We start from the raw sequence: 20138 nt of genomic DNA on the forward strand, positions 1-20138 counted from the left end.
AGAACACAATTCCTAACGTTTAAATTCTGTCTACATTTATTTATTTATTTATTTCCCAGAGTTATTTTGGCTACTGTCTACATGTATTTACATGATACATCTTGGTTGAGTCTCTGGGTCAATAAAGTAACTAAAAATTCTGGCATACAACTGAAATTCACATCCTTTACACTACCTTCCACAACTCAGGATTTATTCACATTATTGAGCTACAATCTGAGTTAGATAATAAAACAATGCATAAATTAATTTAAGATGCAAAGTTCCTGTCCCTTCTTCAGCATACCATGAACAGTCACTTCAAATTCCTTCTTGTGGTCTCCAGCAGTATTTGCTGCCATGCACCAATAAAGGCCTGTGTCTGACACTTGAGCCTGAGCAATAACCAGTTTGCGTCCATTTAATAAAATCTTGAATCCATCCCTTTCATCAATTAACTGGCCATCCTTCAGCCACCTATAGAAAAAGGCAAAAGGAAGTCTGGATAAATATTTTAAGTAAATCATATCCTAGAAGATATATAAAGTTTCTATTGTATATTTGTCCAATTTCCTAGTTGCTTACTCTGTAAAATAAATTGTAAATGAAAAAGAGAAGCAAAAAGGAAACCCGGCCTAACGCAGAGCTGGCATATTGTTGGAACCCAATAATTATGGGTTGAGTTCTTTATTCTTCTACTAATTTTAGGCTACAAAAAAGGGAGAAGTATTGGATTGTTTGTAATACAAAGGATAAATGCTTGAGGTGATGGATATCCCATTTACCATGACATGATTATTACGCATGCATACCTGAATAAAAATATCTCATGTAACCCATAAATATATACACCCACTATGTACCAAAAAAATTAAAAATTAGAAAAATTAATTAGAAAAGAGACAAGTGCTCCTAAATATTACTCTCTTCAATGTTTAAATAATAACCAGCAAAACATACACAATCTTAAAACAACTATAGACAAAACTTTGAAATCATATAGCATATTTTTACATTTCTGAATTTCACATTCCAGTTAGTTTTATAATCATGTGTGAACCTATCTCATTTCCTTCACTGACTAACTCTTCCTCTGCATATCCCATAGTGACTTGGAAACAAAAGCTAAATATTCAATACATGCTTTGAAAATTAAAGAAGAAGAAAAAAATTGGTAAACACATACTCATGTTAACTTTCTCTATTTACCTACTATGTCTGGTATACTCCTTTTTATTTAGTAGTCTGTTAAACATTTCAGTACCTCAGGAAAGTCTGACAATGCTGCTTAATAGACTGTCTCTGTGAATTAAATATGTAATTTCTATACCATACAATGGAATTCCTCAAAATTTGTAATTTCTAAGTCCATACAATGGAATTCCTCTAATTGAGCAAATTTAGGTGCCTTTGGACTATCAAGTAGACATTGCCTTGTATATAGAGCATGTCTTTTAAAAGAGGAATATAAAGAATACAATTTCATACAATCCTTTTTAATGATACAGAACAGCTTTCAAGATAGCTCTAAAACACTCAAAACAAAAAGCAGGAGGTATTTAGAAGACATACCAAAACCCTTACATGATAGTTGGTGGGGGAGAGCCTGTCACATGACAATCTAGCTCCAGTAAGTTATTAACCATCACAATGAAGTAAGATGTTTCATCTCCTCCTTCTATAGCTGGTGGCACTAGAAAACAACAGGAATGTAACATGCAAAGAAATGTATACAACAAAAAACACACCATCATATGAAGCAATAATACATAGCAGTTCAGAAGATTGATAGGTATCATAGTGGTTTGATACATGAAGGGGACTTGAAATGCATTGTAAATACATTTTACAATAAACCCTTGTCAGGATCAATAAACATACTTTTAACATATCATACCTATTCCTCCATCTAGTACTATGGTGCCACTGATGCCAGGTGAATATAAAGTTGATTCATATTTTATATTGTTTATTTTCATAAGCACAAGAGAAAGAAACCCCCCAAATTGGGCATCTATTCAAAAGCCTTCAATTTATAGATAAAGATACTGAGTTTCAAGGTAAGATGACTTTCCAAGGCCCAGAGACTGAGTTTCCTGTTATCTGGCACAATGCTTATGACAAAAGACCATGTTGTTGCTCATTGCGATTAGACATTGTCATAGACGTAAAAATGTATCTATGCACTTGCAAATATCAAGTATACTTATCAAAATCAGTGGAAGATTTATGTAAGATTCTAGAACCTGAGACTCTGGTGACAAATCCACCCCTTGGTAATGTGCAATCCACAGTTGCACAGAGGACTATACATTCTTTTAGATTGTTTTATTATTGCATGAACAAAAAAGTATTTAACAAACTAATCAGGTTTTGCTATGAGTCTGAGAACCCAGGAAGTGGCATCCTTATTTACCCAAGACATCAACTTCATATTTGATTTCCTTTTCTCCTGCCACACTGGTAGCCACGCATATGTACTGTCCTCGATCAATTTCTTGGGCATTCAGGATTTCGAGTTTCTTCCCACCAGCTTCTATGCGGATATTGTCATTAGCTTTCACAGGTACACCATCTTTCAACCAGGTGAGAATGGGAGAAGGGTTTCCAGCAGCTTTGCACTCCAGTGTCAGAGAATGAGCAATAACTACTTGCTTATTCAAAGGCATGGCCAAGTTGCCTTCAATCATTGGAGGAACTAGGGAGAAACATGGCAATATTTCAGGCAATTATTTGTGTGGTCACAAAATACATTCTAATGAAATAAAGAAGAGCTTTTGTTTTTCCTCATAAAGTTTGACCATTAAAATCTACCTATATGCCTGTCTCCCTCTAAGCTATTGAGGAAAGAATTTCTTGGTTCAGCTAAACTGTAACTGTCCTAATTATTCTGGAAACTCTGGACTTTCTGGCTTATAAAGGACAAATAGTAGGGAATGATTTTTGTCCCAACAACTACTTTGCCTTTTCAGTAATAGCCAAATTGTCTAGATGCTCCAAGTGCCATGACAAAGGTTAGTTGAATGAATGGACACCTTCTTGCTAACCTTAGGTTTTAAAAATATTCTTCCAAATCATGGAACAAATTCTTCCAATTCCTATCCATGCATATTGAAAAAGACAAACCCACCAAGGATTATTAGTGAATAAATTCGATATTTGCCTATTAGAAAGCATAGGTAGAAAGGTATATAATTAAAGCATATGTTGTTCCTCACCATAGACATCCACATGGAATGATTTTTCAGCAGTTCCAACAACATTGGCTACATGACACGTATATGTTGCTGAATCAGAGACCTGTGCTCGAGGAATATGAAGATATTGTCCTTTATCAATATAAAGTGCTTGTGAGCTGGACATGATTGGCTGCCCATCCTTATACCAAGTAATGGCAGGCATTGGAAGTCCCCGTGTTTCACATTCCAGTTTAATAAGGCTGTTGATCAATACTGATATGTCTGTGGTGACATTTCCTCCTTTAATACTAGGTGGAACTACAAAGGATTTCAGAACAAAAACAAGTCATCTAAGTTTCAGCATCTTCCTCAAAATCTTAAATGCTATAGATGTTTAAACAATGCATTTAAAGTAAATTAAAGACAATTAGGAAGTCTGTGGTTTATCTCCTGATAATGAGTTTCCTCTATTGTCAAAACCATCTTTATCATTCCCCTTTTGGGTTTCAGATTTCAGTAAAAACAGAAAGTCACAGATTCCATTTCAGGGAGTCATTTAGGTTCAAGATCATAGTAGAATAACTAAGATAGTTATGTTTAACCAACAAAGCAAAACAAAATAAAACCCCACTCAAAGGAGACACAGCAAGTTTCAAATCAGGCCAAGGGAGCAAAAATGTCACATGTGGTACAACTGTATGCCCTCTCCCCAATACTAAAGGTCTAAGTGTTTTCAGAACCAGCTATTCATAATAGCTGCAGAGTCTTCATTTTTGCTTCTTGCTATTTTTTTCTTTTTTTGCGGGGGAGGTGGGGACTGCCAAGACTCCATTCACTCAACTTTACTCATCCAATTGTCTATATGAATATCTCCTACAATTCAGCAACCACAAGTCTGGCCTCTCACACTACATAAGGGCTGTGCTGCTAGGAAAACAACTCAAGTCACTCAGTCTCTGCTGCAAATTCTAAATATGGTCATTCCAGGATCATGCTATCATTGCAACAATTTTAAAAAAATCAAATGGCATGTGTATGAATTTGAGTATCAATATAATCTTATAACCAGCATGGCACATGTATACATATGTAACTAACCTGCACAATGTGCACATGTACCCTAGAACTTAAAGTATAATAAAATACATATATATATAATCTTATAAACTTTTAAGTATCAATATAATCTATATAAGTATCAATATAATCTTACAAACTTTTAAGTTTTAGAATAGAATATTTGATAGAATGTTTTTCTCATGGTTAAGCTAGGATTATGGATTTTGAGAGGCAGCCCATACAGGTAAAGTGCTATTTTCATCACATGCTACCAAACGTACATGCTATCAACATGACTTATCACTGAGACCTGTGCTAAGTTATGCTGATAGCATGTACCTTTGGTAACCCGGCTAAGGTAGTGTTTGCCATATTTCTCCACTGTAAAGTTACTCTTTTTCTTCCCCTTTCCTTTGAAGGCAGTCCTTATTCCAGCCCATAGAAATGGAGTAAGGAATTATGTTCTACTTCTATGAGTGGGGACTACCTACATAATTTATTTATAATTCTTCTCTATGGAAGATGTGTCTCTTCTTTTCATTTTATTTATTGAGTCAATCACTTATTTATATCAATATGGACTCATAGAAACTTAAATGCCTTGGGTTACATCCAGTACTACATTACTTATCCAGTTTTGGCTATTGGGAGGTCTTTCAACTGGCTCTTAAGTCCCTTCAATATACCCTCACTATTTTATTTTATTATTTTATTTTGTTTTGTTTTATTGTTTGCACTCACTTCCTTACTTACGGCCTTACTACATGCTCCAGCATCATCCTGTGTATTCCCTGCCCCAGCTCCAGACTTAACCATTTCTCCAAGGAGCCTGGTCCCTTTTAATGGAAAAGGATATTAGAAAACAAGATCTGGATGCTGAGTGGTGTACCTTAATATTTTCTGGTAATCATTCTTAGAACTAGTCCATACTGACAAACATTTATGTACACATATTTTTCTCACACATAACTTAAGGCAAGATCTACTATACTTTGAGGTGAATTCGACGATAGAATCATTTTTCTCTCAGGAGGCTTACTATAAATATCAGCATCAATCAACTGTGGCCCACAGGCCAGGAGATGCTAAGCTAAAAATGGCTTTTATATTTCTTAATTGTTGACAAAAATCAAAATAATAACATTTTGTGACATGTAAAAATTATATGAAACTCAAACTTTAGTGTCAATAGAGTTTTGTTGGGATACAGTCACATTCATTCATTTATATATTGTCTACGGCTTTTACTCAACAGTAGCAGAGTAAAGAGTTAAAGCAAAAACCAAATACGGTATTCTCATTGCTGCTACCTCTGTTCAGCTTACTGTAAATTTTGGTGGCATAGTAACAACTTGATAGCATTTTTATGCTATGCATATCACCATACTGTGATATTTTATTTAATTTCATCACCAGTGAATACTCCTCATGTCAGAACAAGAAAAAAATGGTGAAATATCTAATTTTTAAAGACACAGCACAGTGTGGAGTATTTTGTTACCAAATTAAAGGGCAAAATACTGTGTTTATTTTATAACACTATACCTGTTCTAATAAACACTAGACTAAGCAGCCACCACAATATTCCCAATTTTTAAAAATCAACAGTTTGAAAAATTAGAAAACATAAAATTAAATGTTTTATCATAGCAAATTTCTTCACAAAAATAAAAAGCCAAAATAAGGCTACAACCAAACTAAATTTCTGAGAGGCTCATTTGTTAGCCAACCAAGGAAAGCCATTTACCAATGGTGATTTAATTAAATCAGATATGATCTCAGAGGCAAAAGAAACGGGTCTAAAGAAAATAAATGTGTTAAGGATTCTTAGCCTTTCAGTGAGAATAATTGCTTGAAGAGCTGAGAACACTGGGAGCAACATCGATAGTCAATCTTTTTTTAAGACAACTTTTTCCTCAATAGTATTCCTGACTTTTGACAAGTTGACAGATGTTACTGTTACTGACACTGCTCACCTGTTCTTGTTTATTTGAGGAACCAATGAAAGCACAAAAAAAAAAAAAAAAAAAAAAAAAAAAAAAACCTGAAGGATTAGCCTCTTAAGAGCCGTCTGTGAAACAACTACAGTCAAAAATATTTTCAGAAAATTTGAAAAAAACACTAATTTATTATAACCTGAAGCAGAATCTTTTAAGATTTGTTACAATTGATGTTGGTAAAAATATACATTGAAGCAAAAAAAAAAAAAAGGCTTAGACAAGTTTACAAAGCTTATTACAATGTAAAGTGTTAAAAAAAAAAACTATGTTTTTTCATTGTATTATTCGCCAGCAAGCACTTTGTGTAAAAGATTCAGGTGTCATTGAACCAGTAGTGTTAAATGGTGTATTTTGTTTGCTCTCATATAGTTAAACATCATCAGTTCTATGACTTTTTGTCAGAAGTCGAACTGAATATCCTGACTGGCCTTACCACACAGCAGGTCAATGCGTTAGTGGTGATGAAGTTTCATCGTACTTTTTTTGAGCTCAGGGCTGAGACTGAACTTCTTTCTGAATGAAAAGAATCATTCTTAAACACTCTTATTGAATACTGAATGCTTTTGGAAATTAGTTTTGCTGTAAACTTCATAGTGTTTCAAAATGAGTCCAACCCCAAATTACCAGACCAAAAAAGTACCTATATGCAAACTATATACCATGGTAGTCATTGTGTTGTTTTAGTCACAAGTAATGTCAAGCAGCTTTATGCATTCTCCATGCTGTCAAAAGTTCAAGCGAAAAGTGAGATCTAGATTCCTCCACAAATTTGCAGTGGATATATATTCTGAGCTCAAATTACAGTGTTAGCAGTGTGTCACACCTTGGGGCAAATGCAAAGAAAATTTTCACATTCAAAATTTAGTTATCTTTGAAAGTGAGGGCTTTCCACCTAACCTTCACCTAGAATTTATTAATTGGCAGTCAAATATCAAGAGAATAATATAACAACATTCTGTAATGCCTTCCAAGCAATGAATATGCACAATTAAAATAATATGCCTGTGAAATGATATCAGTACTAGGCAGTACTTAGCTGTATGAAGAAACATTTTCAAAGACGAAATAGGTAAAATCGCATTAAAAATCACCAGTAGGCTGGGCGCGATGGCTCATGCCTGTAATCCCAGCACTTGGCAGGCTGAGGTGGGCGGATCACGAGGTCAGGAGTTCGAGACCATCCTGGCTAATACAGTGAAATGCTATCTCTAATAAAAATACAAAAAATTACCTGGGCATGGTAGTGGGCACCTGTAATCCCAGCTACTCGGAAAGCTGAGGCAGGAGAATCACTTGAACCCAAGAGGCAGAGGTTGCAGTGAGCTGAGATCACTCCACTGCCCTCCAGCCTGGGTGACAGCGAGACTCCCTCTCAGGGGAAAAGCAAAAACAAAAACAAAAACAAAAAACCAGTAGCAGATGAACATTTGCAATCGATTTTGATGATAGAGAATATTAACTTCAAATGTTTCCCCACAAAATAACTCTATTTTTCTCATTAGTAGACTTGTATTACAAAAAGTTTATAATTTAAAAAAACTATCAAATAAATGGAATTTCACAAACAAACAATTTTGTAGAAATTTGTTTCTTTCTTATTTTATAAGTATCTATATTATCTCCTTTATTTTGCCTAATGGTCTGCAAAGCCTAAAATATTTACTATATTGCCCTTTATAAAAAAGGTTTGCCAAGTCCTGCTATCGGTAATTCATTAACACAAATTCAAGCTACTATTTTGAAATCCTAAGAAAGAGCATTTTACTTATGCTTTAAATTTTAATTTTGACTGAGATTATTTATATCATATGTTAATCTATAAATGCCTATCAAACTTTGGCTCAAATTGCATAAATCGCTGGCTAGCCTAACCAGTTGGATAATATATTAATGAAACCAAGAACACAGGTTCAAACAAATCCACATATTTCGTGAATTCTTTAGAAAGGATACCATTTGTATCAGGAAGGATCTACTTTAAAAGTTTGTATTTACGAAAATGAGAAAAATTACTCAAAGAATAATTGCAATTGATGGTGTAATAACATAGCATCCACTGCTTAAATTTGACAAATACATAAATATTTCACTTCCTCTTTCATTTTAATTCATACATATTTGCCAGAGAACTATACTTCCATTTGGGGGAAGGGAATACAAATAAAAATTATGAATACACTGCTCATTAAACTGTACATATATATGCATGTATACATACACCCATGTATCCCCCACACACACATACATACACACAGACACAGACACACACACAGACACGCACACCCCTCAAGACTTTTATGCAATTTAGGGCAGGAGTTCCCAACCCCTGGGCCATGGAAGGGTTCGGATCCATGGCCTGTTAGGAACTGGGCCCTGCAGCAGGAGGTGACGGACGAGCAAGCATTACCACCTGAGCTCTGTCTCCTGTCATCTCAACGAGGGCATCAGATTCTCATAGGAGCGCGAACTCTATTTTGCTGGCTTCTCGTGAGAATCCAACTAATGCCTGATGATGTGCAGTGGAACAGTTTCGTTCCACAAAACCGACCCTGGTGCCAAAATGGTTGGGGATTGCTGACTTAGGGAAGCTCTCAAACCTCCAAAACTCATCTGTGGACCACAGTTTACAAATCTTTGCCTCAGAACTACTAGTAAATCTGCACAATCTCCCGATAGGATATTAAAACTTCATTTACTTTTTTCCCTGTTTGACATTCTTCTTTTTCTTTTTTATCCTCCATCTCTTTTATTTTTCTCTTGTATTTTGTCTCAGTTTCTTTCCTTATTCAGGCACAATGTTCATTTATACCTTGTAAGTGTATCAACCCACCTGCTTCATTCTCATATCAGTGAGTAAGGAAAAGGAATGAATCAAGTGTAGTATGAAACACACTCTCAATCTGAAATCTACATATGTATTCTTCACAGTTAGCCAAAGCATGATACCTGTTTTACTTTTTTTTTTCATTTTAAGAACAAAAGCATTTTCACAAGTGAAATAAATTTAAGCCTAAGGGATGCAGGCGAGCATTGCTAAAGAGGAAATGACACTATTTCCTGAATTATAATATTCAAAACTTTGCTACATGACAATGCCTTTTATCTCAGACAATCTCAGAAGGTTTAATCATTATAGAGCCCTCTTTTCTGGGTGCCTGGGGGCATCATACAGAGTGAACAAGAGGATCTAAAATGAAAGAACCCAAGTCCCATGGAAATAAGAGTCTTATTGAATCACCAAAATGTATTCATCACAGATCCTGGCAAAAATACAATAGTGCAGAGAAGACTACTCAACAGCTTGGGAAAAATATTGCACCTATTGTTTAAAAGTCTGGCTCTGGTGGGAAGCCAATGGTACCAATAGCACTTCTGTTTAACTTGGATGCTTGTATAGTTAATCTTTCAGCAATGTTATTCTTTTTTAGAGAACATGTCTTTTCATGACTAATTTCTTCCAAAGGCTTTTATTTATAGATATAAATGATTTAAAAGCCTGTATTAAATATAATTTCTTTGATTCAAGAAAGCTATTTGAACTTTACATAAAGACAGTAACATTTAAAAAGGGAGATTTGGAAAGCAATTAAATTACATAGAAATCAAGCTAGATTCTATATGTACATTAAGTTTTAAGATGATACAATCACTAATTAGATAACGATAAATGAATAACATTTATTGGGCTCTTACTATAAGCTCAATAATCCACGTAAAGTATCTAGCATTTGATCTTCACAATAACACTACTGCATAGGTGCTATTATTATCCCCATTTTAAGGCTGAGAAAACTGAAGCCCAGAGGGTTTAGGAAATTTATCCACAGTCACAAAGCTAGTCAGTGGCAGTGGTTGGGCCTCAACACAAACTCTTATTAATTACTCAACCAGTGTTGTTCAATAGAAATCCAATGCAAACTCACATATGTAATTTTAAATTTTCTGGTAGCCACATTAAAAAATATGGAAAGAAACAGAGGAAATTAATTCTAATAATACATTTTACTTTGCCCAATATATCCAAAATAATATTTTGGATATAATCAATGTAAAGTTATTATTAGATATATTACATTTTTCATATTAAGCTTTTGATATCTGGTATGTAGTTTATATAACAGTGCATCTTAGTTTGGACTAGCTACATTTCAAGTGCTCAATAGCCTCACATGGCTAGTGACTACCATATTAGACAGTGTAACACTAGACCATTCATTCATTTAGCAAATATTTCTTGAGACTTGCTATGTATCAGACATTAAAGTAGGGAACATGCAAAACAAAAGCCTACTCTTATCAAGTTTAAATTCCTGGGAAAGAAATAGATCATAAGTAAATAAACCTATAATTAAGCAATCAAATATCAGATAGTGATGTGTGCTGTGAAAACAAGAGAGTAAGTAGGTGACTGCTTTTACTGGGAAGATCCTATGAGAAGGTGACATTCTAAGAGGTGTCTAAACTTTCCTTGAGCATCATACACCATGGAAAGACAGAAGATAGTGCAGTGAGCACTACAGGTCTATTGAGTTCTATTCCTTTCTATTGTATAAATCTTTGTGCTGGAAACATAATATTCATGTGCCTACCTATGGCTCCACTGGTAAAAATTAAAATGAATTTGGCAATCACGTTCCTCAGAAGAGGCTGATAATGTTACGGAAAATAAGAGCTACATATATTTGGTGGGGACATAGCTGGGAGAAAACAGTAGCACAAACACATAAGGCATTTAAAAGATAATCACATGGTCAGGATAATGGCCACGATGGAATTTAAATAGAATAACTGAATTGTCTGCATATCATCAACTTCATTCTATTTCATAAATCTCTATAATTTTTAAAGTTTGTTTTGTTCCTTTCAAAGATATAGACATTTGGTTTGTGTATATACTAACCAATGAGGAAATTCTTGCTCTGTCTAAGTGAGATTATATAAAAATCACTAGATCTTTTGAAGACAATCATATTTAATGAAAAAAGGCATTAAAATTTGATCCAATATTCTAGCCTTTTAAAACACATGAAGATAAGCTCCTTCTTCTCTTTAAGTATGTAGTATTCCAAATTATTCAGTATGAAATAAGAGTGTAGTTACCAGTAAACCCTGCTTGTCAACTTATAATGAGAGCTGACAATAAAAAGCATAAGAAAATCGCACTTACTATAGATAGTCAGTTTTATATCCTTGGCTTGTTTGCCAGCTGCATTAGACACAGTACATTGGTAGCGCCCCTTGTCATTTCTCCGTGCATTCTTTAAATGTAAGACTTGTCCTCTGTCTAGAAGTTCAACATTAGGATCGCCCAAAAATAAAGGCCTAGAAAAAATACAATTTTATTCCATGGGTCTATTTTCAGTTTTTCACATTTCTTATTTATCACAACAAAAATCATTAGTACAGGTGAAAAATACAAGTAAAAGTTAATTTAAAAAATAAAATGATATGATTAGCACTCCAAGAATAAAAGTTTTAAACCACTTTACTAACAGAAGTTAGGTAATCATAAATATCTCTTTGAGATGAAAAGTTCCTCCATTTCAAACTTAAATTATATAATAATATTAATAGAAATCCAGTAGTGTCATTATTTGTTTTATTCATTCATCCATTCTTATTCTTTTTTCAGCTTTTTAAAAATTTTTTGGTTTGCATAGCTAAAATTCTACCATTATCTGGAAAAGAAAAATTAAGAGTTTTAAATATTACAGTATAGATTTTGGACCAAATAATATTATTTTTAAATAATATCATTATAATATCTAGAAGAGTATTCACAATATCATGAATGGTTATTTTTACTAAAGGCAATAATCATACCAACTTCTCTAAAAATAAGTATTGTAATAAATACAAATGCTTACATAATCATAAATATTGAAAGATATTTATGTCAAAAGAAGCTCGTATATGACTGTCAAGGAAGTCTTTTTCTACTATACAGAGTCATTTACTGACTACTATAAAATGCTCAGTTTATGTAATTGGCAGTAGTTTTATTTTAAAATTTGGTTGTTAAAGTCTATGATATCCTAAGGCTCATACCTTTACAGTCCATAAATCTTTTTTCAGGAATATCCATAGCTAGTTTTTTAAAAGTTGCAATGACTTAGCCACATAATGAATAATTAGATGCATTGCCATATTCATAATACACTAGTAAGACTACGAAATTAAACAGAAAACATTTCACTTCCTATGGTAGCATATTTTACTATTTCTTAGTATGACACTTTGTATATAGCTCTCAAAAGTTAAGAGAATAAAGTAGCTTCATTTAGTGCGTTTTAAGGTTTTTTTTTTTTTTTGAGATGAAGTCTCACTCTTGTTGCCCAGGCTGGAGTGCAATGGTGCTATTTCAGCTCACTGCAACCTCTGCCTCCTGGGTTCAAGCGATTCTCCTGCCTCGGCCTCCCAAGTAGCTGGAATTACAGGCACCTGCCACCACGCACGGCTAATTTTTATATTTTTAGTAGAGACGGAGTTTCACCATGTTGGCCAAGCTGGTCTTGAACTCTTGACCTCAGGTGATCTGCTCGCCTTGGCCTCCCAAAGTGCTGGGATTACAGGCGTGAGCCACAGTGCCTGGCCACATTTTAAGTTTTTAAAGAAATAATTGATAATATGCTGCTCGAATTTAAGTAACTTTGAAACTTTTATTGATTGTCAATTGTGCAAGTAACATAAAATTTTAAACAAAAAAGTAAGCATTATGATGAGAAAAAGTATCCTTGGTCTGTGGCCCCTAATGTGAGTCTGCTTTCCAGACTTCTTCTCTTTATCAGCCTGATTTGTATTCTTCCATGTTTTTTACATTTATGAACATTTTTGTTTTTAACAAAATTATACACATTTTTGTTTTTGTTTTACATTTATAAACAATTTAAACAATTAAAAAATTGTTTATGAACATTTATAAACAATTTAATCAAAAAATTGTTTATAAACCTTTATAAACAATTTAAACAATTAAAAAATTGTTTATAAACATTTATAGACAATTTAAACAATTAAAAAATTGTTTATAAACATTTATAAACAAAAATGTTTATAAATATACTCCCAAAGATATCTAAAGTTTTAATATATCAGTGGTGTCAGGTTATTGTTCTGCTTTTCTTTCACTCTATAACAGGTATGGAGATATTTTTGGTACACATAACTTGATCTTATTCTTTTTAATTGGTGAGCAGTGTTCCATAATATGATTATGCTGTAAAGTATCTACCTATTCTCCCAATGTTGGGTTTTAGCCAGCCTTCCCATCTTTGCCATCACAGTGTTGCAGTAAATATCAATGTACAAGCCTCTCTGTGGATATGCATGACTATCTCCTGGATACTGCATCGCAGTGTATGTGCATCAGATTTTAATAGATATCAACAAGTTGCCTTTTAAGGTACTAATTTACATCCTCCCCATCAGAGCACTGTATCTTGGTTTCCCATACTCTAGTCAACATTTGATAATTTCAAACCTTTGCTTTTTTGCCTATATGAGCTGTAAATAACAAAACTTTATTATTCATCAAATTATTGATGGTATCTTTTAATATGTTTATTGCCTTAGTATATTTTAACTGCCTGTTCATATCCTCCACATATTTTCTATTTTGCTGTTTGTATTTATTAGTGATTTATAAAAAGCTTGAATACAATCTTTTATTTTATATACCACAAATCTTGACTATTTTCTACTTAGGCCTTAGATATCTGTTCCCAGAAACTATAATACACAAACTGTAACCACCATTTGAGAAATAAATTCTCACAACCAATACAGACCACTGCAGCCATTTCGATGTAGGCACACCTCAGCAGTCCTTGAGATCTGGAGTTGGAGAAATATCTGTAGTTCCTTTTTGCCCATACACAGAACTAGCTTAGTATTCATCTTGCTGTCATAAACATATTTTCCTTTTTAATAAGACAGTTCAATGTAAACAGAAAATCATCTCATGTTTAGATCTTATATTTTTCACTGTCTTTAGACAGAGGATATTTAGCGTATATTAAATTTGAGTTCCTCTATATTTCTAAAATGAATTCCCAACATTCATAGGGAGCTTTGAATTCAAAAGAATGAAAAAATTACAAGACTTTCAGACTAGCTTTTGAGCAATATTGTTTTTCCTGTATGCTCATTTAATAATATTCTATGTAATAAAATAATTAAGAGGGAGAAAATCCACATGCATTTTTCACATCTTTTTCCTATCATTGAAACCTTGCAACAAATACAGAAAAGATACTCACTTGCCATCTTTGAACCAATGAATATCAGGAAAGGGAGTGCCTTTGACCTGGCATTCAAGGGCGACGTCACGGTTGAGGACAACTGAGACTTCATTTGGGAAGTTGGTACCTATTATGGTGGGTGGAACTTGAACAAAGACAGTGTATTATGAAACTCTGTTACTCAGCAAAAAGAGCAGGCATTGGGAGGCCGAGGCGGGCGGATCACGAGGTCAGGAGATCGAGACCATCCTGGCTAACACGGTGAAACCCCGTCTCTACTAAAAATACAAAAAATTAGCCGGGCGTGGTAGCGGGCGCCTGTAGTCCCAGCTACTCGGGAGGCTGAGGCAGGAGAATGGCGTGAACCCGGGAGGCGGAGCTTGCAGTGAGCCAAGATCGCGCCACTGCACTCCAGCCTGGGCGACAGAGCGAGACTCCGTCTCAAAAAAAAAAAAAAAAAAAAAAAAAAAAAAGAGCAGGCATGGGGTTAGAAAGCAGTCAATTATTTCTATAGTATTTCAACAAGATCTTAATGTCAAAAATAATGTCAAAAATAAAATACCACACAACAATACTTTTTCATATCATTTCTGTGTACCCAAATGTTAAATTTAAATGTAGAAACATATTTATAAAATATTTGCTAGCAAGACAATTACCTTCAAGAATTATGACAGTATAGGGTTCATTTTTGGGTGTATTAAACTCATATGCAAAAGTAGTTTAGAATGTAAGTGATCAGTGATGCAAATGTAATTTGCTACTGCTATACATTTTGGATAATGAATGACAATTAACATCACTCTTATAACGTTCAAATTCTACATATACTGTGGTGCTACTTGAAATATATTACCTTTGTCTTTTAAACAACTAAGATGGTAAATTTGGTATGCAATATAACATGAAAAAGAATGTGCTAGTTTTTATTCTCAGAATTATCAAGCTTATTAAAGAGCTTCTGGATACTTCCCTGTCTAGTCGTCCCCCTTCACACCACGTTAAAGTGCTTGGTCTTCATCCTCAGAAAAATGACCAGCCACTAAAGGATTTCATTAGGGGAGGAGTGGGATGTAATCATATTTGTGTTTTAAGACCACACACTCCTAAGTGAAGAATGGATTACAGTAGCAAAAAGTGGATTCAGGTGAGCCCTTAGGCTATTACATTAATTCAGCTCATGAATATGATAGACTTTCACAGAAGGATGAAAAGAAGTAGATCACCAAAGAATTAGGAAGTAGACATAACAGGAAACATGTAGATTTGAAACGTTGGGGAGAATGTAGTAGTGAGAACCTGGAGATTCTGGAATAACCAAGTGAGTGGATGGAGGTACCAGTCCCTAGACTGGGGATCAATGAAGGCAACCAGAACTGGCTTTCACTGGGACCTTTTTGTTTGATATAAAACTAAGGTATTCAAGTCATGATACTATGGAGAAAATTAGCTATATATCCCTAGGCTCAGGGAAGAAGTCTGAACTGGAGATAAAAAATTGGGAGTCATCAGCACACAGGTGGAATTCAGTCAAGGGAGCAGACAAGTACCAGGAGAAATAATGTCAACAAGACTCATGATAACAATGATTTCGTAATTTGTTTTTATAACTCATACTTAAATATAATAATGGTGATTTTGTGGAAGAAAAATTTCAGGCTTTGAGAAGCCTAATGGGAGGAATTATTTTTATGTTACAGCAGTTTATGAATATAATTTTTATGCAGTATCATTCCTCCACTCACTTCTACTCAAGACTTACAAATTATGTGCCCATTGTAAGGAGCAAAATATTGAAAAGGGAGAACGTCATTTTATCACAAAGTGAATTTTAAATGGCAAATATAATTTCACAAACTAGAATTATAAAATTTTAAATTTATGATTACCATTAAAATGTCTTACATCCTAATTTATTACAGCTGCTACCTACTTAATTAGAATCAGGACTGACTTAGTTACAAGAGTTAACTAGAATGCAGGGGAAAGTGGATTTACTACCTTTTCCAGTTCAAGTACAGCCTAGCAGCTTCAGGATGTGCACAGCATGAATGTAATATATTCTGTATCACCCTGTTATAGCCACTTCCCAAAGAATGTCCTGCCTACTTAACTGGAGAAATTGACAAGAGTAATAATTTCTTATTTTACACAAGATAGCAGTACCACTTTTGAGTATTTGATACTACTGTATATATGATTCAAAGGCATCTCTGTATTATAAATAATGAAACCCTTTAAAATTTCTATATCATATGGTTCTGGTTAACAAATAATAAGGACAAAAATAATAGAATGAAACTATAGTTTTTCTGTCAATTTATCTTTTTCTCTTTACTTTTTCATATAGTCAGCTCTATTTTAGGTAAGAAATGCTTCTGAATTGTAGTTTTTTAAAAGGATGTATTTCTTACCTAGCACATCAATGTTAAAGTACTTCTGAGAAGTGCCTGCAATATTAATTGCTTTGCAGGAATATCTTCCTGCATCCTCTGGAGTGGCTTTGAAGAGCTTCAGTATCTTCCCATTGTTCACAATCTGAATAGTGCTGCTTTCAGTCACCTTTAAGGGCCAAAATGGTCAGTGTTATTTCCAATCCTAATAAAAATGCATAATTAAAAATTGAAGTAGAATGTTTATATTATTAGTAGTAAGAAATGAACATCTGAACAACCTACTTCAGATGCAGAGGCAAGGAATTACACGTATTTGGATGACTCTATTTACCTGGACATTATCTTTATACCACATAATGATGGGAGATGGAGTGCCTTCCACTTCACAGAAGAGATTGGTCAGCTGATTTAACAACACCGACACATTTGTAACTTGTTCTTTATCTTTAATTACTGGAGGAACTGCAAAAAGAGAGGAGTCATAGCTAGCTAGTTTCATAATAAATATTATTTATAGAGTTTCTTTATAAGGGCCTTTATACAGCAAATTCTGAAATATTTGATGGCTAGAAAAGCTAGACATATTTAAGCATATGCTTTGTTATAAAATTAAAAAGTTTTGACTAATGTATTTATAATAACAACCCTTATTGGATTTTTATTATTTCAAGGTTTTAAATTTAGGATAAAATTTGGGATAAGCTTAAGGGAGAATCTACTTTTATTTCACATATTACTCAAAATATAAGCTTATGGGGTCTTAATTAAGTCACATGAGACTCACTACTTTGTTGATGAGGGTGAATATTGCCCAGTGTCTAAAGAAACCAATATTCATCAAATTTTAAAATATATATACGCTTTCACTTTTGCAAAATGGCATATATACAGTATTTTCATTTAAAGTTAATAAAAACAACAGTTAATAATCTACACACTCATCATTAACAGAGGAAGGTTAAATAAATCGTTGTGTATCTACACAATGAGATGCTATACAGTTAGGAACATTAAATAAAATCCAAGATAGATTGTTTAGTGAGACAGAGAAGGTGAAAAATGTGAATATAATGTTCTATTATATGTGTATGTTTTATAAATAAAAAGAGGATAAAACATTGTATTTCTTTCTATATTCATAAAATATCTCCGGGAAGATACATACATACACACACACACACACACACATACACACACACACATACACACACATACACACACACACACACACACCCCTACACGCTGATAACTTTCCTTTATCCCAAATAGAGGATAAGTAGATGGCTCAGCACAGGGTCAGGAGACTTTTTACTATGTATCTTTTTCTACCATTTGAATTTTGAATGATGTAAAGTCACAGTAAAAAATTACATGAAAGTTTAAATCAAATAATAAATGCAATCATACCACCAGATTTCTGTTTGGTAATACTGCTATTCACATTAATATTAAATGATACTACACTGAGAGAATAATTTAAACATTTAAGAACTGGAGACTGGCAAACACAGTCAGTTACATGATTTTAGCTACATTTACCATGGACTTTGAGGTTATATTTTCTTTCTGTGGTTCCAGCTTCATTGACTGCCACACAGATGTACTCCCCATTGTCATAGGGTGTAACAGAAGCAATAACCAGCAATGTGTCATCTTCCAAGATAGAAATGCCAGGCTCTCTGCCTGTCAACTCTCTACCATTGTGTAACCATTTGATGGTTGGTTTAGGGGTACCTAAATAAGAAATTAAAGTCTTGTGATATTTTACAACAAAAACAGAAATTATTAAATATCAAATATATCAAAGAGAAATAAAGTTTTTATTATGACAATAATTTATAACCTTAGGTCCTATGCTACTTTCAAGATATTTCTCCTGGCATGGAAATATGAAGATTATGTTAGTTAATGCCTCTAAATCCCGGTGGGTCTTAAGAGACCTATGGTAAAGTTTAAACAAAGTTGTTTTTATCTAAACATTCAGATGATAGTAAGTAAAGCATTTTCCTAGTGAGTTCACAGTGATTTGTTGGCGGGGCAGGAACTATATTAATCCTACGGACTGGATGTGGGGAGAGTTTTAGGAAGAAATAAAGACAGAGCAAAAAGAAGACACCATCACAGAAATACAACATGAAGACTGCCAACCAAATAGAGTGTATCTAATGATGTGGAGACACGATGTTTTATAATTCCCTTTTTTAAAAAGGCCTGATATTGCAAAGATGAGGAAACTCTACTGTTCATGCATCTTTTGGAGATCTGATTCTGTTAAACAAAGGATAATAGCTCAATGCTTGAAATGGTAGTTGAGAAAGTAGTGAGACAAATAGCTTTCCTGGATTCATTTATGACTAACAGAATGAATGGAAATGATGTACTCTTGGAGAAAAAAAATGATACAACAATCTTTGAGTGTATAATAGAATCAAAAGGAATATTGGAAATAAGTAAACATTAAATCTATACTAACAATGTATTTATTTAGCAAACATTTTGCCAGGTATTATTCTAAGCATTAAAAAAATTATTTAATCTCTATAATAATAATAAAAAACATTAAATAAAAATTACATGATTACATAAGACATTGTTAATAATCTTGTATTAAATGACAGTAAAATATTAAAAGACGAACATATAACCCAGGATATATATATAAAAGAATAGCAGAAATATGTAGAATATGTCATTGAAGCTACACTTAAATTGAGTTAAAGGCTTAAACAGTGACTATGAAAGTTATATTTATGGAAAAAAATTAAAGATTGACCTATTTAATTGTGCTCATAGTATAATGTTGACTGATGAGAACAAAAAGGTTAAACTGATAGACTCTAGTTGCCTGTCCATGTTGTCAAGAAAAAAGGAGGCTGTAATCATCTCCTTACATCTCAGTCATTCCTTTATGAACTTTAATCAGACTACTTCATTAATACTTGTTGAGTTAATAAAAATGTAAATGAACAAACAAAAGAAAGAAATTGCATTGTCTTTAATTTTTAAATGATAGAACAACCATGAGCAAGATGAAAATCATAGTAAAAGATAATGAAAACGATGTCTAGTAACTTTAAATGAATTCAAGCATTATATTCCAGGTGAAAATGAGGAAGTAAGGAAGAGATGTTTTTCTAGGTGGAAAAGGGAAGTCAAAACAAGAAATTAGCTTGGGAGTCAGGAATCCAGTGGGGAACAAGAAGCAACACTGCCACCAGCGGGTCCAGTGGGAGTGAACACTCATGGTACTTCCCTGAGCTTAAACCCTTCTAAAGAAGGCCTCCT

The 20138-nt window shown here is 33.6% G+C and overlaps 1 protein-coding gene across 9 annotated transcripts in view; it reads right to left on the reverse strand.

Moving 5' to 3' along the window:
- HMCN1 (hemicentin 1) overlaps positions 1-20138 on the reverse strand; it is a 514108-nt gene that overhangs the window by 173817 nt on the left and 320153 nt on the right. For all 9 annotated transcript variants that reach the window (XM_063794515.1, XM_054673722.2, XM_514061.8 and 6 more), the window contains 9 exons: positions 18393-18587; positions 17185-17315; positions 16872-17019; positions 14476-14602; positions 11385-11539; positions 3198-3476; positions 2396-2677; positions 1564-1672; positions 287-456 (listed from right to left, as the gene is read on the reverse strand). In XM_063794515.1, the coding sequence (XP_063650585.1) occupies positions 287-456; positions 1564-1672; positions 2396-2677; positions 3198-3476; positions 11385-11539; positions 14476-14602; positions 16872-17019; positions 17185-17315; positions 18393-18587 (1596 nt within the window). The remainder of the gene's footprint in view (positions 1-286; positions 457-1563; positions 1673-2395; positions 2678-3197; positions 3477-11384; positions 11540-14475; positions 14603-16871; positions 17020-17184; positions 17316-18392; positions 18588-20138) is intronic.

This window comes from Pan troglodytes, chromosome 1 (genome assembly GCF_028858775.2).
Source record: "Pan troglodytes isolate AG18354 chromosome 1, NHGRI_mPanTro3-v2.0_pri, whole genome shotgun sequence".
Taxonomy (NCBI): Eukaryota; Metazoa; Chordata; class Mammalia; order Primates; family Hominidae; genus Pan; species Pan troglodytes.